Source organism: Cyanistes caeruleus, chromosome 4 (assembly GCF_971803275.1).
Source record: "Cyanistes caeruleus chromosome 4, bCyaCae1.hap1.1, whole genome shotgun sequence".
Classification (NCBI taxonomy): domain Eukaryota; kingdom Metazoa; phylum Chordata; class Aves; order Passeriformes; family Paridae; genus Cyanistes; species Cyanistes caeruleus.
In genome coordinates, this window is record NC_141704.1 from 15481214 (window position 1) to 15507776 (window position 26563).

Consider the following 26563-nt stretch of genomic DNA (forward strand, 5'->3'; position numbering starts at 1 on the left):
AGTTGTTTGGCTCTAACCCAGGGCCAGAGTGCAAGTCAGTATGGGAGCAGCATGGATTTAGTGCGAGTACCTGTGGATGTAGCGTTTGCAGGGTGTTTGTGGAACAGATGGGAGGATCCTGCGTCTCTGAAGTCAATACTCAGATATGACTTTTTATTACCTTGATGACAGGAGAAACTAACTGTGAGATACGTTCATCCCAAAAAAAGTAACCTCCCAACAAAGCAACCATCTTCCTCTCAACATGCTCAGGCAGCCCTTACTGCTGTAGGCTTCCCACTTTGCTATAACTTAGTCATGCCTCAGAAAGCTTTGTGCAAGGGCAGGTTTTATTGGAATGGAGCAGTTCAATAGCCTGTTTTCATCTGTGCCTGCAAGACCAGGCTTCCTTGAATCCCTTGAATACTACAGCAATCCAAACAAACCAAAAGCCCACCAAAAGAAAAAAATAAAAAACAAAACCAAAAAACCCCAAACAAACAAGACAAAAGCACCAAAGAAAAGCTTCAGTACCCTCACATTTCCTTCACTTGAGTGAAATTCAGTGTGGTGCCCTTATATTCCTTGCTTTTTTGTTTTTTTCTTCCAGGCAACCTGAGGCAAAGGCTTGACACTGAGTGCTCCTATCAACTGCACTCGTAGCTCTCCTGTCCAGAGTGACTTTTTCAGAGGCAGGCATGGTATTCTATCACCCTGAAATTACAGCCTTCTGATTGTATGGAGTATTGTATTCTCCTATTATTTATCCTTTTGATTGTTTATAATGTTGCTAATTTGTTCATTTTTCTTTTTTCTTTTCTTTTTGTTTAAACCAAAAAGGGTGAGATGTCGCCCTGAAAACTCAGCTTCTGAGCTTGCTGACATGGTTTCCTAAAGACTTTCCCAGGACAGTAACTGTAAACATAGATATGTGTACATTCTTTCTGTTACACATCTTGTGATGAGCATCTCTCATGGCCAGTGCAGTGAGAAAGTGTTATCCTGACCATCCAATCCCTGGCCGTGGTCAGAAGCCTATAAATCCTGGGAGGAAAAATAAACTCTGCTCTTCTTTTCACCACACCTCGAGCTGTGTCCGTGTGATCTATTCATCTTCAGCGGCAACAGTATCCATCAGAATGTGTTGAATCCATGGGGCAGATTAAGTGAGAAACATCTCCTGGTTTATTTGGAAAGTTGTGCAGGACATTTTTCTGAATCTGCAAATTTGGATGTACTTTGTATAAAGAATGCTCTCAGCACCTGATTAGGAAGAGGTTTAACAGCCCGTAAGTGGGATCCGTGACCAGAAGATGGGACAGTTTTCCCGTCCCAAGGCTGGATGTACCCAAATGATTGATGAGCAGCCACAGTGCACAGCAAACTGAACACAAATCCCTACAGGAGAGTGATTTTGTCTCCTTATTGGTGGATGAAGTTATTTTAAAGCAGCACGCTCATGAGATGGCTGTATCCAAGCTGTCTGGCCAGCAGGATATGTGTGTCCAACTTTGCAATTACTTTGAACATGAGGGATGATGCCTGAATGTCTGCATCACATTTCCTGTGTTGCTCTTGAATTGGTGACGTGTGCTGGCTCTGGATGTGCTTTTTCTACCTTTTCTGGTAGCCACTACACTGTCCATCCTGCTCCACCCCTGGGAGTTACCAGGATTCACTTCCTGCCCTTCACTTCCAAATGAGTCCAAAACGTCTCCCAAAAAGCAACACACCGTGTGTGCTGGCATCTTGGTGAGCTCCTCAGCAAGGTAACACCAGCATCTGTCACTCCTGCAGCAATCACTTACAGCCTCCTGCCTTTGGTCCCTTCTGGTGCCTCACACCCACCCATTGCCATTCCTTTCTCATTCCTACCAGTCTTCCCATTTCTATTACTATTGGAATATTCTTCTTTTGTTACAAGACAGTTACATCTGTAAGAATTCTTTTTCTGAATGAATTTCTATGAGAGATTTTTTTTGCCAGGGGATGGAATTAGCATTATGGACATTAGAAGGCAGGAAATGGTGTTTTTTTTTTTTTAATCAACTGCTTCAAGGGAGAAAATGAGAAATGCATTTGAGAACAGCTTTCCATTAGATGAGAAAGCAGAAGCTCCATTCCTCATTCTCACACCATCTGTTTTTATTAACCCTAACTATTTTAAAAACAAAACATCTCTTACATCTTTCATGTAAGCCAGGGTAACAGAGTCCACATACCTATCAAAGCAAGTGCAGGAACCATATAGAAAAGCAAGGTAAAAAATTTCTTTTATGATTATTTCTAAGCTCCACAGGCCTCAGAAAACTGCCTGAAACTTTTTACAGTTCATGTGTGTATGGAGCCAACCTGGACCAGTCCTTTGGTGCATCCAACCCAAAATCTTGTTTCCAGCTGTGGCTGTGACAAAATAGGCAAGAATGACTGTAGAAACAGGACAGACACATACTGTTGCTTCCTTTCTGTATTCTCTTGGCCTATAATATTTTTCAGCATAGTTTATAAGTATTTAGCAAGACTTTAAGAATTTTTCTCCCAATAGCTTGTCTTTCAGACAATTCTAGCATCTTCAACAGCCATTGGCAAAGGTTCTATAGGTGGACTACTCACTGCATGAAGAGCTGCTCCTCTTAATTCAAACCTCATCCTCTCATAATTTCTTTTGATGTTCCTGAGTTCTTCTACTTGGTTCTGCCAACAGGCATATTCATCTGGTTCCTGAGTCCAATTAATGGTCTTTGAATAATCAGTCAGTAATTATTAGATAGTAACTGAAGAATTAAAAAAAAAAAAAATATCTCCCAACATCCTGGAGAAGCATGACCATAGGGTTATGCTCTACCTTTTATAGCCTGATTTGGGTCTTCCTGATACCTTGGTGTCAGCTCTGCTTTGAAAGTGCACTATGGGTGTGTCTCTGGGAAGGGGTATCAATATGGAAATCAGTACAAGCAGCAAAATTTATTTCCTTGGAAATAAATACTTTAGATCAGCTAGTTGTAAGTTGGGATTTTTTTCTCTATATACTTATTTTTCCCCATTATGTTAAGCTTGTATTTCTTTAGAGACCCTAGAAACATTTTTAGCTCCGATTTCTGTTATATGCCATATCTGAAGTCTTAACTTGTTTCTCCAGCAGACAGTGTCCAGCATGGTACATGCATTTCCCACTCCAGTGAATGCATTATGATGCTGATATCCAGCAGGTGTTTCATTGGAGTGTATTTACCAATCATTCTTTAAAGGGAAGATATTTTTCCTTCTGGGGTTTTCAGGTGCTACATCTCATTCCATGTTTGTTGCCTATAAACTCAGAGTCAAAAAAAAGATGTTTCTAGCATTAGCAATTGTTAATTCAGATCAACAGAAATTCTGAATGTGCATAAAACACTTCTTCAGCCACAGAATCTCACATTGTTCAGTCCAAACTGCTCCTGCTTGGGGGTAAATGATGGCTGCCAGGCAGAACACACCCCAAGCAGGAGTGTGGCAAGGACAGGCTACAGGCTCAGCTCAGCCTGGGACAAGATCATTGGAAGGGCTTGAGAAAAACAGATGTTTATGTTGCATTCATATTTGGGGTGACTCCCCATGAGGACTTGCAGTGGCAGCCTGTGATATCCCTTCAGTGCTGGGCTCCTCTGGGTTTTGACTGACCCTCTGTCAGGACCAGCTGTGCTCCATCTCTGCTGAAAGGGTGGTTGCTGTCACTCCAGGTCTGGAGGAAATATCATGGAGAAGGAAAAACGCAGGGCTTGGGGGAACACCAGTGATAAGGCAGAAGCAAAGACACCCCAACAGCTGGGTACCATTGACTTCCAACAGCTTGGAAGTTAACTTTTATTTAGACATTTAACAGACAGCAGGTAATTAGCACTAAGGTCATAACCCAGCAGCAATATAACATGGATCACACTTGATGTAACACTTATTGTCAGAAAAACCCTGTGTACATAAGCCCACAAGATACCATGCATGGAGTAAGCATGAAAGACTGCTCCCCAGGTGGTGGTCCCAGGAAACTCTCCAAATTCTGTCAGTAAGTGATTTTTATTATTCAGATCCCATTCTTCCTTTTCCTGTAAACAATTTGATCTGGATGTAAACCATCAGGAAATGCTATGATGGAACAAATGCTCAGGGCTGTGCAGAGACCATGCCAAACTCTGCTCCTGGGGTGGCAGGACATGGGGCTACCCATATGGCTGCCTGTCACCAGAGTGAAGGGTGCACAGACCCCACAACTCCACTGGGCAGGACTCTTTAGTCTCCCTTTGTGGGACACACAGTTGTGTCCAGGACAGGCACTCATCCTCCACACTTGTTTTTGCTCGTTTTCCTCATGCTTGACTAGAAGCCTGTCTGTCCTGAGCAGGAGCAAGCCTCCATGCAGGTAGCCACTCAGTTCCTCTACAGGTTCAACTCTGCTGTGAAGGGCAGATGGACCTTAGGCCCTTCTAGGGAAGCAGAGTGGAAAATCAGATCTACAGCAGCTTGTTTTCTCTTTTAAGTATTACATGAGAACAAGTAACTCAGTGCAGTGATATCCTTGGGGTCAATAAGAAGTTAATACCAAGGCTGTATTACCTTTTTCATCTTCATTTCCAACCTTCAATTTGTAGTTGATTTATTTTTTTAAAATCTGCCTGGCAAAACACAGGCATGGACCAGAGATGCATCTGGGACTGCAGCAGGAATCAGGTAGGGATAGTGGGGCTTGGTATATTATCTTCAGTTTCAAAACATTTTCTCAATTCCAAAGCTGGAAATAGGTATTCTTTAAAAACACAGATTCTGTAGTGCAGAATCTATCTTCTGCAGCAAACCTCCTTACCAGGAAACTGTGAAGTATGTCACATCTCAGATTACTTAGTGGACAATGACTCCTTGAACTTTTAGACCACCTTCTATTGCCTCTAATATTAAGGCTCAGCCCAAGGTCATCACGTTCAAACTAATTCCCTTTTAACTGCACTGGATGGTGTCCTGCACATGAACTTCCCAAATGCTTTCTGTGTCAGTCCTAGCTTATACCAGCCTTTTCTGGATCATCCCTTCCCTTTGCCGGCACAAATGTCCGTACAACAGTGAGAGAACAGAGCAGCCACCAGAACAGGGTTTGAAAGAGAGGAAAAAATAAAAAAGGCCTGTTTTAATATGGACCAGTTCACCAATCCTGTGCTTCATAATGTCAAGAGAGAGGGGGAAAAAAAATAATACAAACGGACAGTGAAGAGCAAATGATGCATAAAAGGACAACCTAAACTATAAATGCATGGACATGATCAGTTTCAGTCACTTGGCTTTAGACAATATAAAAATCTTCTTTAAGCTTATAAGTCTTTTTGTAGCTTTAAACCACTGGTTCTCTTCTCTCTGAAACAATCTCCAAAAATGGAGAATGACAACAGTGGCAGAAGAAAATGGGACCAGTACTCTGTGTATGGAGTCAGCAGCTCTCATCTGAGTGCCCAGCCTCATTCCTGGCTCCCTGAGCTGCCCAGGAGACCCTGGATAGCCAATATCTCATTTTATTTTCCTAATTTCCTGCAGCCTGTGAGACTAAAGTGGGACTCTGCTCTGTGCAAAAAAGCGAGAGTTTAGAGGCTGTGCCAGGTAATCCTGGGAGATGTGTGTCCTGGCTCAAACACACTGTTTGGGCTCATTCCACTCTGAATTCCTGCCTTCAAGAGGACTCCCCAAGGGGATGAATTCTGACCTGCACCTCGCAGTGACAGAAGAAGAAAGCTCCAGCATTACCATCCAGCCCCTCACTCCCAAGAGGCCCCCTGATGCATCATCCACTGCCTGGATTTCTTGTGGTGGAGGCATCAGGGACAGTGGCTCTAGGCCCAGCGCAGGTACAGGTTAATCTTTGGTACCTGATTTTGACTATTTGATTGGAAACAAAAAGAAGTACTAAGCTGTCACCTGCAAAGTGCCCTGGCCAAAAGGCCAAGGTTACCAATGCTACTGATACTGAGTACAGGTGCTGCTGTTGGGAGCTGCTCCTTGTGGGTGCTGGCACTCAGGGAGCTGGGTTTTGTTCTTTCTGAGAGCTATCAGCAGAGATTCCTGCTGGCATTAGGCTATGAAACACAGCTGTGAGGAACTGCTGGGCAGAGCGTGGGAGGAAAGCCCTTTCTCAGGTGTGGGGTGCTCATGCCCAAAGTAGGGGTGTGGGAGTAGCCCATAAATAAATTGACCTTCACTCTTGCACAGAGACCACAGGAGGCCCCAGGCTGCTCTCAGGTTTCTGAGCAGGGCTATGCAGTCCTTTCCTCAGACCAACTGGAAAAATTACTGCAATGCGAATCTTCTGGAGCTGCAGAGTCCTACAGCTCCAAAAGCAACATAAATTTGTCAAAGGTCCCAATCACTCTCTAAGTGTAAAGAAACAGGATAGGGATACATGCAGGGGAAAGATAGAAATGTACTGCATGGCTGCTATTTTGGGATATGAATTTACCTTTTAATTAAAAACAAGGTCTTGAAGCTTAGGGAGAATCTGCACTTAGTTCTGGATCCTATTTCTTTGCTGCTCCTTTTATTTACAGAGTAAGTTACTGAAAGCTGTTGTTATTTTAGACATGAATATTTTTTATTTGAGTGTTACTGCCTACCAGAGACTTTGCTTTTTTATTTTTTTTTTTAACGTTGGCTAATTTTGTGTTTTGAGTAGGAAGCTTCAACTTCACACCAGTTCTACACAGGCCCTTCTGCTATCCAGCAGTCTGGGCAAGATAAACCTGTAACCAAGACATTCCTCCCTTAACCTCTATGGCTTTATCATGATTTTATTATTGCTCACCTTACTGTGGACTTTGAAAAGATACGGGGAGTATCTGAAGTAGTTTAAAACTATTTAATCTTTTAAATATCTGGGATGCAGGCAAGTGTCCCTATATATTCACCCAGCCCCCAACTTTGCTTTTGCTTTTTAACTGCTGAATGAATTAGGGAGGGCAGGGCCAGGCCAGCTGCCTGCAGTGATCTTTGTGGGGAGCCAGCTTCCTCCTACCCCTCAAAATGCACTAACCACCTCTGCTCCCACACCAGATGCCTTCCCAAATCCTCAGTATCTGCCCAAAACAGCTGTGCTGTTTGTCCTGCATCACCCTATTCCTCACAGGAGAGGAGACCCCCATGGGCACCACCCCATCTTGCCCACATTTATGGTGGAATGGAGCACCCAGGCAGCATCAAGGCAGGAAAAGTCTCTGAAAAGCAGCAGAATTAGCAATGTCTTGCATGCCAAAGCAAGTCCTAAGGCAGGCAAAGCAGCAGCCAGGAAAGACAGAGACCCATTCCCAACATCCCACCTTGTCCATTCCTCCACCTCAGCACAAGGTGGGAGGCAGTGGGCAGCTCCAGTGCCAGTACCCTCATCCTGCTCCATGGCTCATCCATCAGGAGCAAGGAGGAGGATTAGAGCTTGGCATCATCGTGGGCATCTGCCTGCCTGCCAGGCTTGCTCTTTAAAACAGGCTGTCAAGCACAGATAGCTGTTGAATCAATATGTGCCTGATAGCTGTTGATGCCACTTCTGCCAGCACAGGGTGGGCTGAGCCACTGCACACCAGGAGGGATTCGGGCTCTGAGAGAGAGGATGCAGCGCTGACTCTTCAGTACCCACATCAGATGACTGTGAGAGAGCAGTCAAACAGGAAGACTTCAGTGATGGTGTCTCTGCGTTGCCACTGCCAGTCCCCCCCTCCCAGTGCCAAACATGAGTGTTTGCCAAGCACAGAGGAGACTGGATGTACTATGGTTGGTCAGTTCTTCGAATGAGATGTGAAAGCAAGGGCCTCCACTACCAGCCTCGACAAATCCTTTCCACATCCTGCACAGACTATGAAAATCAGCTGACATCCAGAACACTGTCTCCTCTTCCACTGGGCAGCTTCTCGTGCCCATCCCCAGGCTGCAAATTGCTGTGGATAATAGCTGTGACCATTCATCCAGACCATGGCTGCCTACCTGTGCTTGCGTGGAGGGCCCGGAGCTCGATGGTCCCACTGCAGAGGGGACAATTGCCCAGCTATTTGGAGCTGGTGTACTTGGTGACAGCCTTGGTGCCCTCTGAGACGGCGTGCTTGGCCAGCTCTCCTGGGAGCAGCAGGCGCACGGCTGTCTGGATCTCCCGGGATGTGATGGTAGAACGCTTGTTGTAGTGGGCCAGGCGGGAGGCTTCTCCAGCAATGCGCTCAAAGATGTCATTGACGAAGGAGTTCATGATGCCCATGGCCTTGGAGGAGATGCCAGTGTCAGGATGGACCTGCTTCAGCACCTTGTAGACATAGATGGAGTAGCTCTCTTTCCTGCTTTTGTGACGCTTTTTGTCACCCTTCTTCTGGGTCTTTGTCACGGCTTTCTTGGAGCCCTTTTTGGGGGCTGAGGTTGACTTTGCTGGCTCTGGCATCCTGAGACCTCTTCCGCTGTGTCTTGGAGCTGCTTGGAGAGAACATAAAAAAAAATCTAATTATTTTTTGACCACCTACAGAATAATTGTAATGCTGGAGGCAAGCAACAGCTCAGAATCTGAGACGACAGATACCCCATGGCGCTGTGTGAGCATTTCTGAATTGCCAGCAAGAATTTCTCTGGTTTATGTATGGCTTTTTGTTGTTTTCTGTTTAAATACCTAGAACACTGGCCTTGTCAACATCTCTGAACACAAGTCTAATTGGCATCTACTTAGTAAATATGAGATGGAGCCTGAACATCTGTCTGAGAACACTGCAGTTCCAAAGAAAACTCTAACTTCAGCACGGATTAAATAAAATCTTGCTGAAACAGGCCCAAGACTATTGCAAGGCATCACTGCAGCCACCTTTACATGAGACTGGTCAAAATTATTTTATGTGATTAACAATCTCCAATAAATCCTTTCTTATTTGCATGTAGATAGAAGTTTATTTTGAGGGTGCTTGCATTTCTGTAGCTATTGTTTGACACCATGCTTTCCAGTGAAATATAAAAAATTATATAGTTTTAAGCTAGCTAGCTGAGCTACAGGAATATATCAGTATTCACATCAGCTATCAAAAGATACCAGAGAGTGGAAAAGCTTAGAGGAGGTGGCAGGAATCACCTGGCCAAGAAACAGGAATGCGGATAGGAGTCAAAGAGCAAAGTGCTCTTGGGCTACGCGTTGATGGAAAAGATTGTTTCCCGCTATTTGATGCTTTTTGCTCTTGAGAGAGCAAGCCTTTGCTGGACAGTTTACACCAAAGATGCCTGATCCTCCCTCTGAGTTTTTCTTCAATAGGTCACAACATGCAGAGCTATGACCTGCAGCTGGCTGCTCTCATACAGAAGTGCAGTAACAAAAAACCAGTATACAAACCCATCAAAAAACTGTGTGCCTCCCTTATACCACAGATTTACATGTGCTTTACTTCATGGACCAAGGGGAATAACTGTGTTGCAACCTGGTAAATTGTTTTGTGTTTCAGAGAATACTTTGAATGCTCCCATCAAAGACAAGGCTCCTCCAGGTTTTGCTGGAGGAAAAGCTTACAGCATCACCCCAGGGCTTGGGTTTTACTGCTCTGCATATCCTTTGAAGATGTCCTAGGAATTACAGTCTGCCGGCCAAGACAGACTAGTAGAGAAAAAAGAGCTTCAGGGCTGATGGCACAGGGGAAAATGGATAGAAGTAAACAGAAGAGAGAAAGCTGGGATGTAACATATGGTCTGCACGCTGAGTATCAGAGAAGGACCTAAACAGTGCCTGTGCCAAGGCAATTGGCCGCATGCTCAACCCTGCCCTTCCTCCTTGGGAAAGAGCGAGCGAGACTGAATTCTCCATCTGCCATCAGAGCCAGATGCAGCAGCACCCATGCAGCCCAGTCTACACAAAGCTCCGGGCTGCTCGCTGTGGGAGGAGACATCTCTGGCGCTGAGGCTGGCTTTAGTGCCCAGAGATGTCCCACCTGAGCGGAGAGCAGCTCCGGTTCCCGAAGGCCGCAGCAGCGGGAGCAGCGGGGCCGCTGGGGCCGGGGAAAGGTCTCCCCCAGCCCTCCCAAACACCCGCCTGGCTAGAAGCCAAAGTCAACACTCTTCTTAGGTCTGGATTTCTGCTCCAGAACAACTTCTCCGAAACCACGATTTTCATGTGCTGAGTTTTTCACTCTGCCACTTCATGTCCTTAATTTTTTCTAGCATTCTTCCTAGTGGTGGCGTTTGGAAGGGCAAGTGCTGGACTACCCCAAAAGTTCTGGACACTTTTTAAAACTGACACCTTTCCCTTAAACACCACATTTTCTTCCTCTGGTGAAACCACAAGTTTTCTTCCCTTTTTTTCTCTACTTGGGAAACAGCATTGGGAAAAGAAATCCCCTACTGCTCTGCTTGTAGACTTGAAAATATGTCTTTTCAACAGAAAATGATTTTTCTACAAGAAATAACTGTGCATTTGCTTCTTTTTCTTTTGAGCTCATTTCCTGCCTGGAAAACACCACAACTGAGAAATGCAGAGGAGTATTTCTTAGGCTTTTTGAAAAGTATGTCCCTCTAAAATATGTATTAATTCTTAAGTGCACTTCTACCGTAGTTTTTAAAAAATGAATAGAGAACCCAACAGGCACCAGAGTGATTTCACATGGCTCCAGAACAGGTCACAGCTACTGGACATCTCCATTTGCTCAGCTAATGGCCTTGGGTAGCACAGCCTGGGTCTCACTCCTCTCCCATGTATAGCTGCAATGAGAGAAGCAATGATGCTGAAATTCAGAGATAAGCACAAAAACTTGTGCTTAACTCCACCCATTTCTTTGCAGCTGATTGTTTAACAGGTAAATTACACCTTCTTTGCAAACAGGTTGTGTTCTTTGTGGTTTATTTGGGCAGTGCCTAGCATGTAGAGTCTGAGTGCATTTGCCAGGTGCTAAATAAATAATGTTAACAATGGTCAAAAGTATCACCAATCCTTCTGTCAACAGTGCAACGCAAAGCAGAGCAAGTGCTGCTCAGGTATAAAGACAGAAGCAGTGGGATTATTCCCAAAGTGTCCATGTGGCGAGTTTTCTGTTTTGAGGAAAACAAAAAGGTGACCTTTAAAAGAATGGTTTATTTTTATAAAAGTAGTTCCATATCTTTGTTTCCTTAAGGAAAAAAAAAAGAGTTGGAGAGAGAACCTGAAGAGGTTAATAATTTTTGGTTTTTATTTTCAAAGTGTTGCTGGTATGATTGACTTCTCTGCTGTGAGGTAGACCAAGCACTGGATACAGGTTGCTCAGAGAGGTTGCAGGATCTCCATCCTTGAAAATACTCAAAATCTAACTGGACACAGTTCTGAGAAACCTACAGTGGCTGACTCTGCTCCGAGTATGGACTGGATGGATGTTTGCCAGAAGCACCTCCAACCACATCCATTCTGTGACCTTTGGAGACTGAAACTGGGTGGAACATACTTATGAGCTGTGTTCCCAAGATTGTCAATTCCCATTGACATTGGGATACTGCTGCCCAAGATTCCCACATGGACCCTAAGAAGAGATGGTGTTCATTTCCAGGTCCAAGCCACTGAGGTCCCTGGGATACAGAGTATGGCCATGAAAGAGAATGCACTTTCTAGCAGCATATTTGGAAAGTTTCAGGTTTTTGAGGAAAATTCTGAGAACATTCTTTTCTTTATGGTTTTGTATGCTCTGAGTTGAATCAGTTATCAGTGCTGGCAGTTTTTTCCTTCCTCAGAAAACCAACAACAAAACCAACCACAGTAATTTTTCCAGCCAGTTTCAAGCAGCAGCCTGACTGCTGCCAGAAAGCAGAGCGGTGCAGAGTGACAGATACATCTTCCTTTGTGTTGACACTCCTTTCTTCAGCATCATTAAAAGGAAAGTGAACAGAAAAACATATTCAAAGATACAAATCACCAGAGTCTCTCAGATCTGAAATGGGAGACGAGCCCTGCTGAGAAATCCCACGTGGAACCTGATGCTGTCTCTTTTCCCCAGGCTTGATATATCAATGGAGAGAGACAAGCAGGGAAGCTCCTGCAAGATTTTTGTTCATTTTTGGCCTTACTGCCGAGTCTGTAGGACCAGTGCCAAGCTGCTGCCAGCAGTGTGTATAGGTGATTGCTGGTGGACTATGAGCTGGCCTTTTGGACCTTTTCTCATGCAGGGCTGGAAACAGCACTAGGATTTTTTTTTACTTTATTTTTTCTTTGGAAATTTGTCCTTGTAATGATGAGCTCTGGTGCATCCACTGTAAATCCCCAAGCCCTTTCTGTAATTTCCTAGTCAACCATAAAAGTCACATTTCTAGAATCAGCATTTGGTTTTAGGAGGTTTTGTTGACAAATTAAACATTTGTAGGAAAAACTCGAGCTCTCATCTTTTTGACATCTGAAATTCTGACATTTGTTAATCTTCTGATGTTCTACTTTAATCCTTGCTAGAGCAAATGAGAACCAATGGGCACCTGCTGATAGTTCTGCCCCTTAAATACAAATGCCCTGTCCATTCTGTCCAATTATTGCCCTTTTCCTCATTTTCTCATACTATATAAAAGAAAAAATACTTGGCTTTATTCCTGCATGCCAAGAAATACTAAACAAAAGTTGCTGCTGCTTTTTGTTTTATTTTCTTTGAAACACAAAGGATAACAAATTAGGGAATGTTTCCACTAAAAGGAAAAGGCTTTATAATGGATTCACCTGCTCTGAAATGCTTTTAAGATCTGGTAAATATAGTTTACAAATTACCAGGTGTCAACAAATGACTGTTATTTGAAAAGAGAATTTCTGCAAACTGCAAATCCCCTTCCTTTTATTATGTATGGCCATCTACTATTATAAAATAATTTGTTCATCTGTCAGGTGTCATTTTATAGTAATAACTGAGAAAACAGTGTTTGTGACTATTTGGTAGCAAGCTCTGCCTCAGGTATAAAGCAGATCAGAAGCATGATGAGTCATTGTGAGACACTGGTGATGTTGCCTTGTGCAAAAACTGATAGTCATATTTTGGTCTGGAAAGAATATGTCTCTTGGTATGTTGTCTAGCATGTGATGATGAGGTATTATTTGCTTTGAAGAAAGGAGGAGGAGAATTTCCTAGAATAAGTTAAGCTAATCTGAAATGCCTGATTTCTTCCAATGGTGGAGGGGTGCAGAAAAGAGTTTTGAGATACTAGGTTTCCTCCCAAGTAATCCAGTACCAGTACTAAAACCCCATTCTCAGTTCCACATGTTCTGCTACACTATATATCCCTGTTCTTGTAAAGTTTTCATTTAAATAGCTACCTTTCAAAGTTGGATATACACATGCAGTTTTCTCGTGAACAGAGGACTCTGACTATAGGTTAAAACTGAAGATGACACCTACTTACTGACCAAGAAAGAAATGCTACAAACTCAGTCTCTGACACAGACACACGATGCTCACACAGATCTTCAGATTTCTTTAGAACAAATTCAAGCAGAACAGAGCGCTGTGTCCGAGCTCTTTGACTGATACTCATCTTGCTTGTGTTAACCCATTTCTTGGGAGTTCTGTACAGAATACTACAGGAATCCTTTCTATTATTTTCTATAATTTCAATTTATGATTTTTAGAAAGCACATTTTTAATCACAGTAACAACTGTAATTTCTTGTGCTTCTTCTACCCAAATTGCAAGTACTTCTCAGGGCTGCTGGAGTATCAATCGGATTATGTATTACCTACAAAGTAAGGAGCAGGACCCTACATCAGAGCTCCCTGCAGAGAAGATACAATGAAATTTAAAAGAATATAAAATCTTACCCATGAGTCAGGCAGAACAACAGAGAGACAATGTTGCAAGAAGAATTACTGCCAGGAGACTAAATACTGCAGTCCTTATGCTGTAAGAGTGTCTGAAGTCAATGGGGATTTAACACGTCTGAAAGCACAAGTACAATGTTTAGAGATGCTTAGCACCAACAGCTGACATTGATTTCCACTGGAATCCACAAGACTCAGTACTTTACAAAAATCAGACTTCATATTTTATCAAGGTTTTGTTACTGTTAATAAACGAGTACTTAGAAAAGCTTTATTATCTGCTCTTTGTAAGAGTACTCATTGTATACATACTTTGGTATAGCTCCAATCTACATGCTTGAGCAAGTATCCAATAAATACAAAAAGGAGAAAGACATTTTCTATGGATCAATACCTGTTAAATGTATGTGGGGTACACCCAGTACCAGCATCTGCTACAATTACACTCCAGTCAGCTTTCCCACAGAGTGTCAGGGTTTCAGAGGAACCTGTAGGAGTTAGATTGGAGGACCCTTGTTGGCCCCTTCCAACTTGGAATATTCCGTGACTCTGTATTATCACAACCATCCTCAGGAAGCCCAACAGAGAACACAAGCAGGTTCACTTCCTTCCTGGGGTTTTATCAATAACTCAAAATCTCACACATAAAATGCAGCATGAGTCTCCTCTCCAAGTTTTAGAATCAAGATTTTCTGCTTCTGCCACAAATCCTTTCCTGAAACAACTGCCGTCTCTTCCCCTTCATATCCCACTGCAACTCAATTGGACCCACTGGTAGTCAACCTGTGTCCAACTGCAGGGTTTAGCTCCCACCCTTAGATTAACCCAGCAAAATTGCTCTGGAGGTAGGGAGCGGTCAGAGCCTGCTAACCGTGTTAAGAGCAGCTGATGTCCAGCTGACCTGGGACAATCCTGCTGGGCAGGAGGAGCAAGACAGCACAGCAGCTCCACTGCTCAGAAGCATCACAAGCTCTATATATCTTTTTGGTGATTTGCAAAGGACAGACTATTGTTGATGGGTGCAAGAACCAAAATCATAGATGACTGGAATGTATAATATCAATGGAAGAAAGGTGCTTTACTTATTCCATGATGCCCTATGCTACTGAAAATAAGAAGTGCAGATTTGAAATAAGTTGCTCTGTGCTGTGTCAAAAATGAAAATCACTTGCTCCTTATCCACATCATTTCAGTTTCTCTGGAAAAGGAAAAGAGCAAAAACTCACTAAGCCTGCTATATCTAAATAACTCCTTCTACAGTGGAACTGTGGTCTCTAAACTAGTAATGAGAACAAGCCTAAAGAACTGCTATCACTTTTAAGCAAACTATTTTTATGCATTTTATGGAGTAATGGAGAATTATCAAAATTCTAGACTATTTTCATAAGTGCTGAAAAAGGCATCCATTAAAAATGTGCTAATTCAGCCATTCAGCCAAAAATAGGAGAGAAGCTACAGCCCAACACCTGCAGGCCGTAGGGAGAGAGTGGGTGGGAGAGGGAGAAGCAGCCTCCCAAAGAGATGAGAGCTGCTCTGAGTTAAGGCAGGAGTTATGTGGGAATCAATGCAGACACATGCAGCACCTCTTCCTCCTACACACCCCACACCCAAGCTTTAGCAGGTCCCTGTAACCCTTTTCCAGCACCACAGATAATTTATGTAACAAAAAGAAACAAAAGCGGAGATTGTACCCCAAAATGTGTACTTTGGCCAAACTATACTGACTGGGATTAATAATTTTCCCCATGCTGAAGTGGAAAGCTATGTGCTCATATTAGGCTGAAGACCAGACCAAGGTCGCTGAGGCTTTATTAGTGATGTGATAGGTACATCACAATGTAGGTGTTACCATATATTCTCAATGTCATGGATAACATATATCCATCAAAACCTTTTAACAACCTTCAAGGTGTGTATATGGGTCTAAGGCATGTATACTCAACAGACCTGGACATTACCAGCATCAACTCTCCCCCTACATGGGGAGAAAGTGTCAGGCAAGGGCATGATGTGTGCAGCTGTAATCAATCATGACTGACATCCCTTCTAAATGAGAGTCTCTCACTTCAATCATCACTTCCCAGTTATATTACTCACATTTCAGCAAGTCCTGAAAATGGTTTCAGAAAAAACAGCAGAAAGCATGCAATCAAAAAAGTCAGGGATATGTGAAAGCTGCTTTATCATGGTGGTAAAGCCTAGGTGCCTGGGAACAGAGTGTAAACACGGGAGGTGGGGGTACCAGACAGGTATATCCAAAAGGACTGCATGCCATGCCACAAGCTAAAGGACAGCAAGTGGCACAGCATCTGATTTCATTGCTACAGGACACTGAAAATACTGTAATGTGTGTATTAATAATTAATTTGGCATAGTAAAAGCAATTTTACTGTAAAACAGAGATGTGTGACTATTACTGGAACCTGCAGGGAAACAAAGATAAATGTCCTTCCCCAGATCTCACACCATTCAATAACCGGATAGGGAACACGATCCAAAACTGCTGACACTTTTTTCTGCTGCTGCTGCCACCAGATCACATTACCACAGGCAGAGAGTCCTCTGAGCATTAGAGGTCATCTTCTGTAGGAAACAGCAAAATGGAGAGTCTGTCAGATGGAAGGAGAGGAGAAAAGCAGGGCTGGGACAGCCAGCTCTGGCAAAGCTCCCCTGAAGTGGCAAGCTGGCTTTTCTCCAGAAACAGATAGGGGTGAGCACTAAGACACAAGAGTTACTGAGGGTAAAAGTAAACTCTGAAATAAGAACTGACAATAAACTGTTTTAAAATGTCAATGAATAAATTTACACTGGAGATCCTTACATCTTTACTTGGAAGGGGGAGAATAAATGCAAGGGAGGAGAGGAGAAGGACAAAGAAATCCAGTCCTTACGTATTTCAACAACAAAACTTGGTATTATAAAAATTCTAGGAAATGGCTTCAGTATAGCCAGTAACTGCTCTACTTTAACAAGGCAACACTTTTCTATGGTGCTGTGCTACTGAAGAATTGTTATCAAAATGCACAGATGTTCTCTACTTTGTACTTCTCTTTCCTTTATTATTTACTGTTCCTTCCTTCTTTTTCTCACATCCATTACAAGGACCAGGAGGTTCAACGCCCCAGCAGGTCCTGTCTCATATGTGGTATTTGTACAGAGACTAACACAGTACTTTGAACAGCCACAGGGTTGAAAAACTGGCAGCTCTCCAGAAACTTAAAGAAATGGCTGTCAAGTTAACCCATGCCCAAATTCCACATTGTACAAATTGCTTGTGAATAGTGTTTTAATTTACCTCTAATTTGGGATAGCATCGTTACTGCATGGATTTAGTGAGCTAGTCACTATGTTGATGCAGGCTAAAAAACACCATCTCCCTTCCAGAGAAATCAAGCCATAACTGGGGATACACCAATATTTACATCAGGCACAGGTGCAAAGAGCAATATGATGAAGACTTGGTTGCAACCACTAGACAAGGAGTGAAGAAAATGGGGGCTGCTGGACAAAATGACAGTGGTTCAGGATGGTCAGTAGCAATTAGAAACACAAAATGTGAAGCTCACTTTTCAAAATTCAGAAGACTTTCAAAGGCAGCAGGTTTAAAATGCCAGTGGACTGCCATGTGAGCAGTACAATACTGATATTTTTAACCATTCTTGGCTCCATCCTCCCACATTCACTTTCCTCCTGAGCTTTCCATGCCCTTAGTTTCCCCAGTGCTTTAGTCCAATAGTCTCCCAAGCTGTTTCTTCCTCAGATGAAGTGCTCACCCTTTGCTCTTCTCCCTCCCTGCTGGTGCCTCTCCCAGCCCACTCCCTCCACAGAGCTCATTAGTGCCTCTGCTTCTTTTCAGGTGACTGCCAAGTCCTTTTCTTGAGTTGTGCCCCAGTTATCAGGGAGCTGCAGTTGATAAGGAGGATGACTGGAGCTGGGCTAAGGACCCACAGTGCAGGAGAGGAGATAATATGGGTTAATTCTGGCATGTGAGAAAGAGCAGGGTGGTACAGGAAGGTCAAGGCAGCTGCAGCCTCCATATCTTCAGGGCAGAGCTGCTGCACCTGCAGTGCATTTTAAGACAAACACATGAAGACTGAAAACAGCCTGTATTTATATTAGGTATGGTCAGCTCCTTCCTGACAGGATCATCTCAGTCTCCTGTCTTGTAACTCCACTTGTTACTCAGTCAATTTCCAGGTCCCTCAGAGGACCCAAAGAGGACTTCTGCCTTTCTGTCAGTGTGGGGGCAGCTTCCCTATGTTTCTTTCAGTGACATTTACCAATGGTTCACTTCAGTCCTTTCAATTTTCCCCTTTCCCTCCTGTTCCTTGTTTCTACCTGCCTTTGTGATAGAGAAATGAGGAGACTCTTACCAAATGCTTTCCCTGGCCTTCCTTCACACTAAGTTTTATCTTCAACTGCTGAGCTCCAGAATACCTTCCTTTCTGCCCTTTCCCTATGTCATTTCAAGAATTTCTTCAGAAAAAATGTCACATGCTTTTCTGTTCCAGCTTTCTAGCATAACTCATATCCTTTCTGTAACTCCCAACAACCTGGGGTGGTTGTGTTCTCCTACCCTTTGCCTCCTGTACACACTACCTATTGCCTTGCCACCTCTGTGTTTTGTTTTCATTTCTACCTTGCAGTCTTCTTTCATGCAGTATTTTCTGCTTGACAAATATCAGTCTGCTTCATATGAACTCTCTCCCCTCAAGAGACAGAGTTACACAGGTTATACAAACGGGTTCTAAGGAACAGGTTCTAAGGAAAGATCTTTTGTGTCCAAAAGCATGTCCGTCTTTCCTGACTCTGACTGATATAGGCACTGCCTCTGACAAACTTTGCCCACTTACATCCTTGTTTGTGGCTAAAAGCCCACAGTTTCCCCCTCAGCACACACCACCTGCAGTGATTACCTGGGGGATGATCCTCTACCTTCAGATGATGGATTTCAACCCTCCAGGTGACACATCTCATGTCAGAGATGTCTTCTCTGCAAATGGAAACTCTTTTTCCATGGTCCTCAGGTAAAGGCCATTAAAAAAAAAAAAATACAGAAAACCTTGCTGCGTTGGACCACCTATATACTTTCACCAAACTCAGGAAAAAAACCTCACCCTATTTTAAAAGAAGTTTTAAGGCTGTTTTGAAAGGTAAAGAATTCCTACTCCAAGAGGGTCGATGAAATAATATGACAAGGGTGGTGATTAAGTCTCACCACAAAGGAAAATGTTGAGTTGATGTAGGTGGCATATAAAACCCCCCACTCTCTTTATGAGTCAGGTAAGCTGCCAGAAAGCGGAGGTGGAATCTGTGGGATGGAGCTGTTTTCATTCCAGCCAGTTAGTAGTAAGCTCTTTGAACAAAAAAAAAAAAAAAAAAAAAAAATAGTTTAAATAATAAATTATATTTTTTAAGACTAAGACTCTTATCTAAATAGCAAAATCTATCAATTGCCCTTGATCCCCAGCAATGGTGTTTATAGTCAGTGACAGTCAAGGGAAAAAATTACTAAACAACTCTTACCCCCACCTTCCAAGGTTAATGTAGCATTTTTGGATTATGCATCTATTCTTCCATCTCCCACCCAATGCATATGATCCTGCAGTCACAGCTTTCTCCTCTCCCTCTGGCTCCAGAAAAAAGGGAAGCTGACAGGCTGAAATCCCAGTCTCACCCCACACAGAACCCTTTTCAGAGGAAGAGCTTAGCTCTGCTGAGGAGAAAGCATTTATCTTCCAATAGCTGCACAGAAGTGGCTTAAGAAATGCATAAAAGAAAACAATTGTGGGGAAAAAAGAAAAACATTTTGTGAGGTCTTATTTTGGGTCAGTCCAGCATCCAAGGGATATTTCAAAGATATGACAGTGTCCCTCACTTAAAATGAAAGTCTTTTCATTTACAAAAAAAGTGAAATTGAGAAATGTAAAAAAGAATGTCATGAAGTCCTTGAGTTCAAGGGGCTAAAAGTCCTCCTCTGGTATTGTCAGTGGGAACACAACATCTGCTCTGTTCACAGTGCAGCCTGAGCAAGATGCTTTCTTAAGTACACATCTGAATAGAGGAACATTTCCCACATACTTAATTCTTCAGTCTGCCCAATACATATGTTTGAGGATGGGCAGGAGAAGCGTATTTCAGGTGATAAGAAAGGGGTGAAATAGGATCAGACTATCCCATGAGTAATTTCTGGTTTTCAGCTGGAAAGCGAAAGATGTGGAGGGAAAATAAATGTGTACATATATACATGTAATATTTAAATAAAATATATGTAAATGTAAGGGATGAAAAGGATAGTGACCAAAGGAATAGCTTGGAGAAGAAATGTCAAGAGGAAGGTAGAGTTAAGCAGTGGACAGAAGTGAGATGTCAGAAAGGAGAGAAAGGAGGAGAGGGTATAAAAAAAATGACACAGAGGGGGAAAAAAAGAGATGTAAAAAGAAGACATATGAAAGGGAATAAAAATGAGAGAAAAGACATGAGTGGACAAAAAATAGAGAGAGGAGGAAGGTAAAGTAATGGGCACAATGTTTGGTAAAGCAGAAATACTGAAGTATAAATAAGACAGAGAAAAGAGAGACTCATAAGAAGGGTCACAAGAAGAAAAAAAGACCTTGCACAGCAGAGAATATGTGAAATAAGCGGCAGGGCAAAAATAAATCACCTGCTAGTGGGTGAGAGGTGCTGCTGTCCCAACAAGGGACAGAGGCAAACCCTAGGAAGTGACAGGCTAAACCCAAGCAGAACAAAGGTCGACACTGGGAGAAGATAACAATACCCCTGTACTGGGTTGCTGCCTTTTGTCTGAAACAGAAATCACAAAGGTCATTGAAATTGCTGCTTAAATCTTACATCTGATACTTGAAAAAAAAACCTCTTTCCCAATGCAATCATTCTTCCTCCTCTCTCAATGCTGGATTAAATTAATTACTGTACACTCCACAGTTGTACCTCCCTGCTGGGGAAGAAAACCCCAGACACCATTCTGCTCAAAAGCAGATCTTCATCTCTGGCTCCCTTTGCCTATAGAGGCTTCTGTAGAAACCTTTCAGTAGACAAAGGTAAATTTCCTGCAGCTCCAAAATCACCACGATGGATTTGGCTATCATTAGTAAAATGAGGAAAGAAAGAGGAAGGAAACAGGGGTAAGCACTCAGGAAAAGCCTTTTTTTTGTTATTGTAATTAGGAAATTTAACCAGTACAGAGGGAAAGAAATTGCTGCCTGTAAATAAACTGTCACTCCTTTGCACATCAAATAATAGGAACAAGAGGGAGTGTGTGGGAAGTACATTCATATTATCAAATTCTTTCTGATATTAACGTGTTCAATGTAATGAAAACATAATCAGGAAAATAATGTATTGTAATACAAATACTATGGAGGCTATAGAGGAAAAAACCCCAGGAAGATCAGTGTTCCCAGGGTAGCTCCAATCTGAGAAACCAGAGCTTTATTAGTAGTAACAGGAGCAACATATGGAGATGAATGAAACCATGTTTGTAAATGTGATATGCAATTGCACACTCTCACTTGGCTTTCCTTTTTCACGATCTGACTCAGCCTCCACACTCCCCCATCTTTTGATTCATAAATTCTTGATATCAAAAAATAAAAGAGTTACAAAGCCAGCATGCAAAGGGCACGAGATGACGTGAAATACAAGGATGCTGGTGAGCACAGAACGTGCCATCAATCACCACCCTGCAAATGGACAAATCTGCTGGAGATAAGCAGTGGAGACAGGGCCACCCTCTCCAGGGGCTCGCTGGAGGATGCCGCGCAGCAAGGCACAGATCATCTCCACTGCACCAGAGGCGCATGCTGAGGTAGACAAATCTATTACAAAATTGTATAATATTGCTTACGCTGCACAGCAGCCACTCGGTTAGGCAGCCCCTGCATCGCCAAACCCGTGAGATTGGAGGTGAGAGGAATGAGAAATAAAAGGGTTTCTTAGGGCATATACTCCTTGTATTTTTTAAGCTACGGAAAAAAGATCAGTTAACCACAAGCAACACAAAACACAACAAACAGTGCATGACAATGGTCTACAGCCCTATACACGTACTAAATAATTAACAACCTCACAGAGTGTTGACACAGTGGGGGTCTGTATACAGGATAATCCCTTCCTTCCCTGGGGGCCCGGGCTCCTCAGCATGTGTGCGGTCAGGCTGCAGACGGCCAGCCCGGCCCGCGGGCACCGCCGGCCCACTGCGGGCAGGGCCCGGCTGCGGCGCCGGCCCCGCCAGGCCGTGCCCCGGCCCAGGCTTCGCCCTCAGCCCCCGGCTAAGCGGAGCGCGCTGAGCTCCGGACATACGACTCCTACGATCGCAGCAGAGCACTGGCAAGGCTGACACCGTTTCGGTGCATTCGCCAAGCCCGGAGAACGACGAAGCCCCGGCTCAGCGGGGCTCGGGGTCCAGCACAAGGCAGGGCAGGGCTGCCCGCACACGGCATCGCGGTACAGCGGTGCGGCAGCTCGCTCGCTCGGCCAGCGCAGCCACACTGCGGCCACTGCGGCGTGCGGTGCCCACCGCTGCCGCACCGCAGGCAGCCGGCGCAGGGGAGGGTCTTGCCTGCTGGGCGTCTGGGCTCCTCCGTAGGCGAGCTCCAGGCGCCGGCGTGGCGCGGGGCAGGTGCGCACGGCGGGGCCGGGGGGCTGCTCGCTGCCGCTCCGCGCAGATCCGGCGGGCGCCGCGCCGGACGGGCCGCGGGACCGGGACCCGCCTCCGGTCCCGACCAGGCTGCGACCGGCGGGGCGCCTCGCTGTGCGCCGCCGCTGCGGCCCGGGCCGTGCCGCACCGCCCATAGCCCGCCCGCCGGCTCCGCCCGCCCCCGCCTCTGCGGGCTCCCGCCGCGGGGCCGCCGGGGGCGGGGCGGGCGCGCAGCGCGGCCCCGGCGAGCGGCTCGGGCGCTGTGGCGGCTGCGCGGGGCGCTCGGCACGGCCGCGGCGGCGGACGGGCACCTGCTGCCGCCTCGCCCGCAGCGGCGCCGCGCTTTGTCCGGGCTCAGCGGGCGCGCCCGGCCCCGGCGGCGCCCGGCCCGGCTCAGCACAGCGGCCGGCGGCTCTCGGGGCGTCGCCTGGCTCCGGCGGCCTGGGCACGGTGCGGAGCGTGAATGAGAGTTTGCTCCGATTTCCGAGCAGGGTGAGTGCCGCGCCGGCCGTCTCGGGGGAATAATAATAATTACAGTACTACTACTAATAATAATAGTAATTTTTTTTTATTTTATTTATTTTATTTTGGGATGTCCATACCTTTACATACTAACCCGGCGCCAGCTCCCTGGGTAGCAGGGTTCGTACGGGGAGCGGTGCTTCTCGCCACCCTCGGACGGGGACCCTCGGGAGGGGGTTGCTGTCTTTCGGTCCCTCCGTTCCCTTTTGTTCGGCTCTCCCGGGGCTGGGGAAAGGGGCGGACCGGGAGGTTGCGGGGAGCCAACGGAGGTCCCGGCCGGTGGCGCAGCTGTCCGGGCGGTTGCGGCACACGGGACGCTGTTCCCGTGCGCAGGGGCTGTCCGGCTGCCCCCTCCCTGCTTCCCGGGCAGAGCAGGGGCCCTCTGCTCCTCCCCGCGCCCCTCCAGCACGGAGGAGCCGCCCTGGGCTGCGGGGACGGGCGGTGGCATCGCCGCCAGCAGCCAGAAGGCAGCGGCTGTAGTAAACACAGCGCGTGGGGCGGCGGTGAGCCCGCTAAAGGTCGCATCCTTGTGTGCACACGCAGCCCGACCTGTGTGGGCTCCCCAGCTGCTGTGCTGGGCACGCTGCGGCGGCTGCCGGCGGCTGTGGCTGCTCCCGGCCGCTGGCTGTGCTCGGCGGTGTTCCCCGGCTGCGTGCAGGGATCTCCCCTGGCGAGGGAGCAGCGGCGAGCTGCGTCACACCCGCCTTCACCTCCTCCCGCCCCCGGCCGGGGGGCAGCTGCTGCCGTCCGATTTAGCAACGAGGGCTGGCAGTGCGGGTTCTGCTGCGAGGTTTGATTCCTGAGCGGTGGCTGTGCCTGGCCGAGATCGGGGCTAGCCGCACGTTGGTGTTAAATAGCAGCCAGCAATGTACTGATTCCCCAGAGCATGCAGTGTCTGGATGCATCCTGGTGTGGGGCAGTGAGGCACGGGAGTGCTGGAGCAGTAGAAGCAGAGGAATGCCGCTGGAGAGCTTGCTCGCAAGGGGACAGAGAGAATGGCACGGTAAATGGCTGTTTTGCAATTCAGGCTGCCAGCCTGGACTCCTTCAGACAGGTCAATAGGTACGCGTAGATTTTGTTGCCTTCTGTGTGCTCCGGTGGGTCATCGCTGGGCTTGTGTGCACTAATGGGAAATCACAGCTTTTTGTCGTGCTTTTGTGTCGTGCCTTGTTGCTGCAGCTCCGGAGTTTTAGATGAATAGATGTGTTAAGCTTGTGTGGTTATGGAATGAATGATGGACAAGTTCTCAGTATCACATTTCCAGTGGTGGTTGAGATGTGGGTAGGGATAGGAAATATTTAATAGTAGGGCTCTCAGGCCCCTGTGCTTTGCATCATCTGGCAGTATCCTGCCTTTGCTATTAACATGTGATAAATAGTTTCATTCCACAGAATTAGAAGTATGAGCTTAACTACTTTTTTTAATGCCATATTTAGTTATCAAATATCACATCTAGTTATTCAGAAAGTGAGCGCTTTTTTTAGTTCTAGTCCATCTTCTTCGGAAGCTGACAGTTAAGCTACTAGCTCTGAAACTGGCGAAATACAAAATTGGTGTTGTTTTGGCACTGAATTGTGCAAAATTCCATGAAAGTCTGAGTTATGTTTCACTATTTTCATATGGTGGCCACAAGAATGTTTGGCTCATCCCTCTGCCATACATAATAAAGATGGTTTTTGGGCTGAGATGCCAGACTGAACTGAAATGAGCCATGTCGTGCATCCTGCTCTGCAGGTAAGCTCTTGGAGCTGGTGTCGGATGGTGGTATGTGGGACTGACCTGAGTTCAAGTATCAGACTGATGGGTTTGGTTTTGGTTTTTTTTTTCTCATTTAACTGTGGCACTATTGTGACCTGATTTGCTCAGCATGTCCTTGGTCAGGGGGTGGTTCTTAAGCAGCCTGGGGTTGGCTGCTTCTGTTTGGATGTATGTGTACCACTCCTTGGCATGGTACAGCTTCTGCTCTGGGTGAAGCTATCACCCAGGCTTTGACCTCCTGCTTGACATCTTGCCAGCATTGCTGTGTCCTGGTGACCTGACATTAGTACCTGTGGGGGGCGAGGAATCAAGGGCAGCAGTGAGGACAGGACAGGCTCTTTCATGGGACCTGGTTTTGAAGAGACTGGTAGAAGGGAGATCCCAAATAAGAAGGCAAAATAAAGGGGCTGACTGGCAGCCCTGCTGTCTTTCCAGCTGGAAACTAATTCCCAGTAATTCACAGCAGAAACTGTTCCCTGCCCCTGCCCCTTTCACTCTGTCTGTTATATCAAGAGGTTATGGGTATAGAAGTTCATTATGAGAATGAATGGCTGGAGCACTATTATGTGCCAAAGAGATTCAGTGTTGTTTGAGACCTGGGGGGAAAAAAAGCCAAGCTGGAATACTATGTTTTGGCAAGGGAACCCTTGCAGTGTCTGTAAGCGATTAGTACTGCTCTTAAAGCTCGGGTATAGGTCCTGGGTATGATACACTGTCTGTGGATACATATGAAATACAAATATGTGGTATGTCTTCAGCATCATTCTGGTACTAAAATATGCAATCCTTAACACAGAGACTTCAAACCTAAGGAGAGGCATTAACTGTTTAACCCCCAAAGTGATGACAGATCTGTGGGAAGAATAACAAAGATCCCATTTCTCCTTATTTTGTCTGCTGAAAATTCACTTTTTATTTTTTGACTGTATCACCACCAAATCTATAGGGACTCTTGAACACCAGTCTGTGTTTTGTATAACATATGGTCCCATTAGCAATTTTACAGTGAATATTTTTTTATTTAAAGAGTAATAGATCACATTTCCTGATGTTTTATTTTTGTAGGTCTGGGTAATAAATACTGTTCAGGAAGGCATGTGTCAAGGGCAATGTATACCTCACTAATTTTTTTGGGTTAAAGTTATGTAGATATTCAATGGTTTATCGTGGTCTCTTCCTCCCTCCCATTACCCCCAGTATTTATCAGGCTTTGTAATGATACTCTCTAAATTCAAAGTCCTGAAAGCCCTGGCTACAGCCAAAATACTCCAGTATTCAGAGAATTCTGTCATCTTGAATTGGAGGCTGTCTTGTCCAAACCTGCGTCAGGCTCAAATAAAGTATGCAATTTTCTAGCTTTATCCTGTAACACTGATTCCATTTCTTTCCTACACAGATTTTTTGCAGCTAAAGAATATCTGCATGGCAGCATCCATGCTAGGAGGAGAGATCACTTTCTCTAATGTGTTATTTTTATGACACAGCGTTTGATCAGAGGGAAAGCTTTGGACAGTAAGTGCTTCATCAGGGTTTTTCAAAACAGATTTTCTTTCTGCCCACTGCCCTTAACCTGGCAGGTTAATCCATGAAATAATCTGTGCACAGAAATACAACTCAGTCATAATGTTGCGTGCTTTGAGGTTTTCATGCATTTTGGTCTTTGAAGTTTCTGAACTTGCAGGTTTCCTCTTTGTACCTTGTGTTCATTGCCATTGCTATAGGACACACACAAACCAAAGAAATTAGTTTAGACCTTTTCCTAGAGGTCAGAATTTACTGAAAGACTTATAGTTTAGTTGTGAACTCCCCTTAAAATTTAATGACTTAGTGCTGCTTTCTGTTATGACATAAGAAAATGAAGTAAAGAGTCTTTGAAGCTCCTTCAG

General features: G+C 45.0%; 2 protein-coding genes across 6 annotated transcripts in view; one reads left to right on the forward strand and one right to left on the reverse strand.

The window, feature by feature from the left end:
* Nucleotides 1-3788: 3788 nt before the first annotated feature.
* Nucleotides 3789-22447, reverse strand: LOC111923026 (histone H2B 5-like). 3 transcript variants are annotated; one of them, XM_086886863.1, is made up of 2 exons: nucleotides 22320-22447; nucleotides 3789-8433 (listed from the first exon to the last, which is right to left on the reverse strand). In XM_086886863.1, the coding sequence occupies exon 2, from the start codon at nucleotides 8402-8404 to the stop codon at nucleotides 8024-8026; it is 381 nt and encodes a 126-aa protein (XP_086742989.1). In that variant the 5' UTR covers nucleotides 8405-8433; nucleotides 22320-22447; the 3' UTR covers nucleotides 3789-8023. The 3 variants fall into 3 exon arrangements, with proteins under 3 accessions (XP_086742989.1, XP_023774422.1, XP_023774421.1); XM_023918654.2 differs by lacking the exon at nucleotides 22320-22447 and adding an exon at nucleotides 21824-21913; XM_023918653.2 differs by lacking the exon at nucleotides 22320-22447 and adding an exon at nucleotides 13739-19125.
* A 193-nt stretch (nucleotides 22448-22640) lies between these two features.
* Nucleotides 22641-26563, forward strand: part of GRAMD4 (GRAM domain containing 4) — a 75896-nt gene continuing 71973 nt past the window's right edge. Inside the window, exon 1 of one of the 3 annotated variants that reach the window (XM_086886865.1) lies at nucleotides 22641-22889. In XM_086886865.1, the coding sequence (XP_086742991.1) occupies nucleotides 22861-22889 (29 nt within the window). In that variant the 5' untranslated portion in view covers nucleotides 22641-22860. Of the gene's footprint in view, nucleotides 22890-23213; nucleotides 23982-26563 lie in introns of those variants that run through there. The other 2 variants (XM_023918656.2, XM_023918655.2) reach the window with 2 other exon arrangements.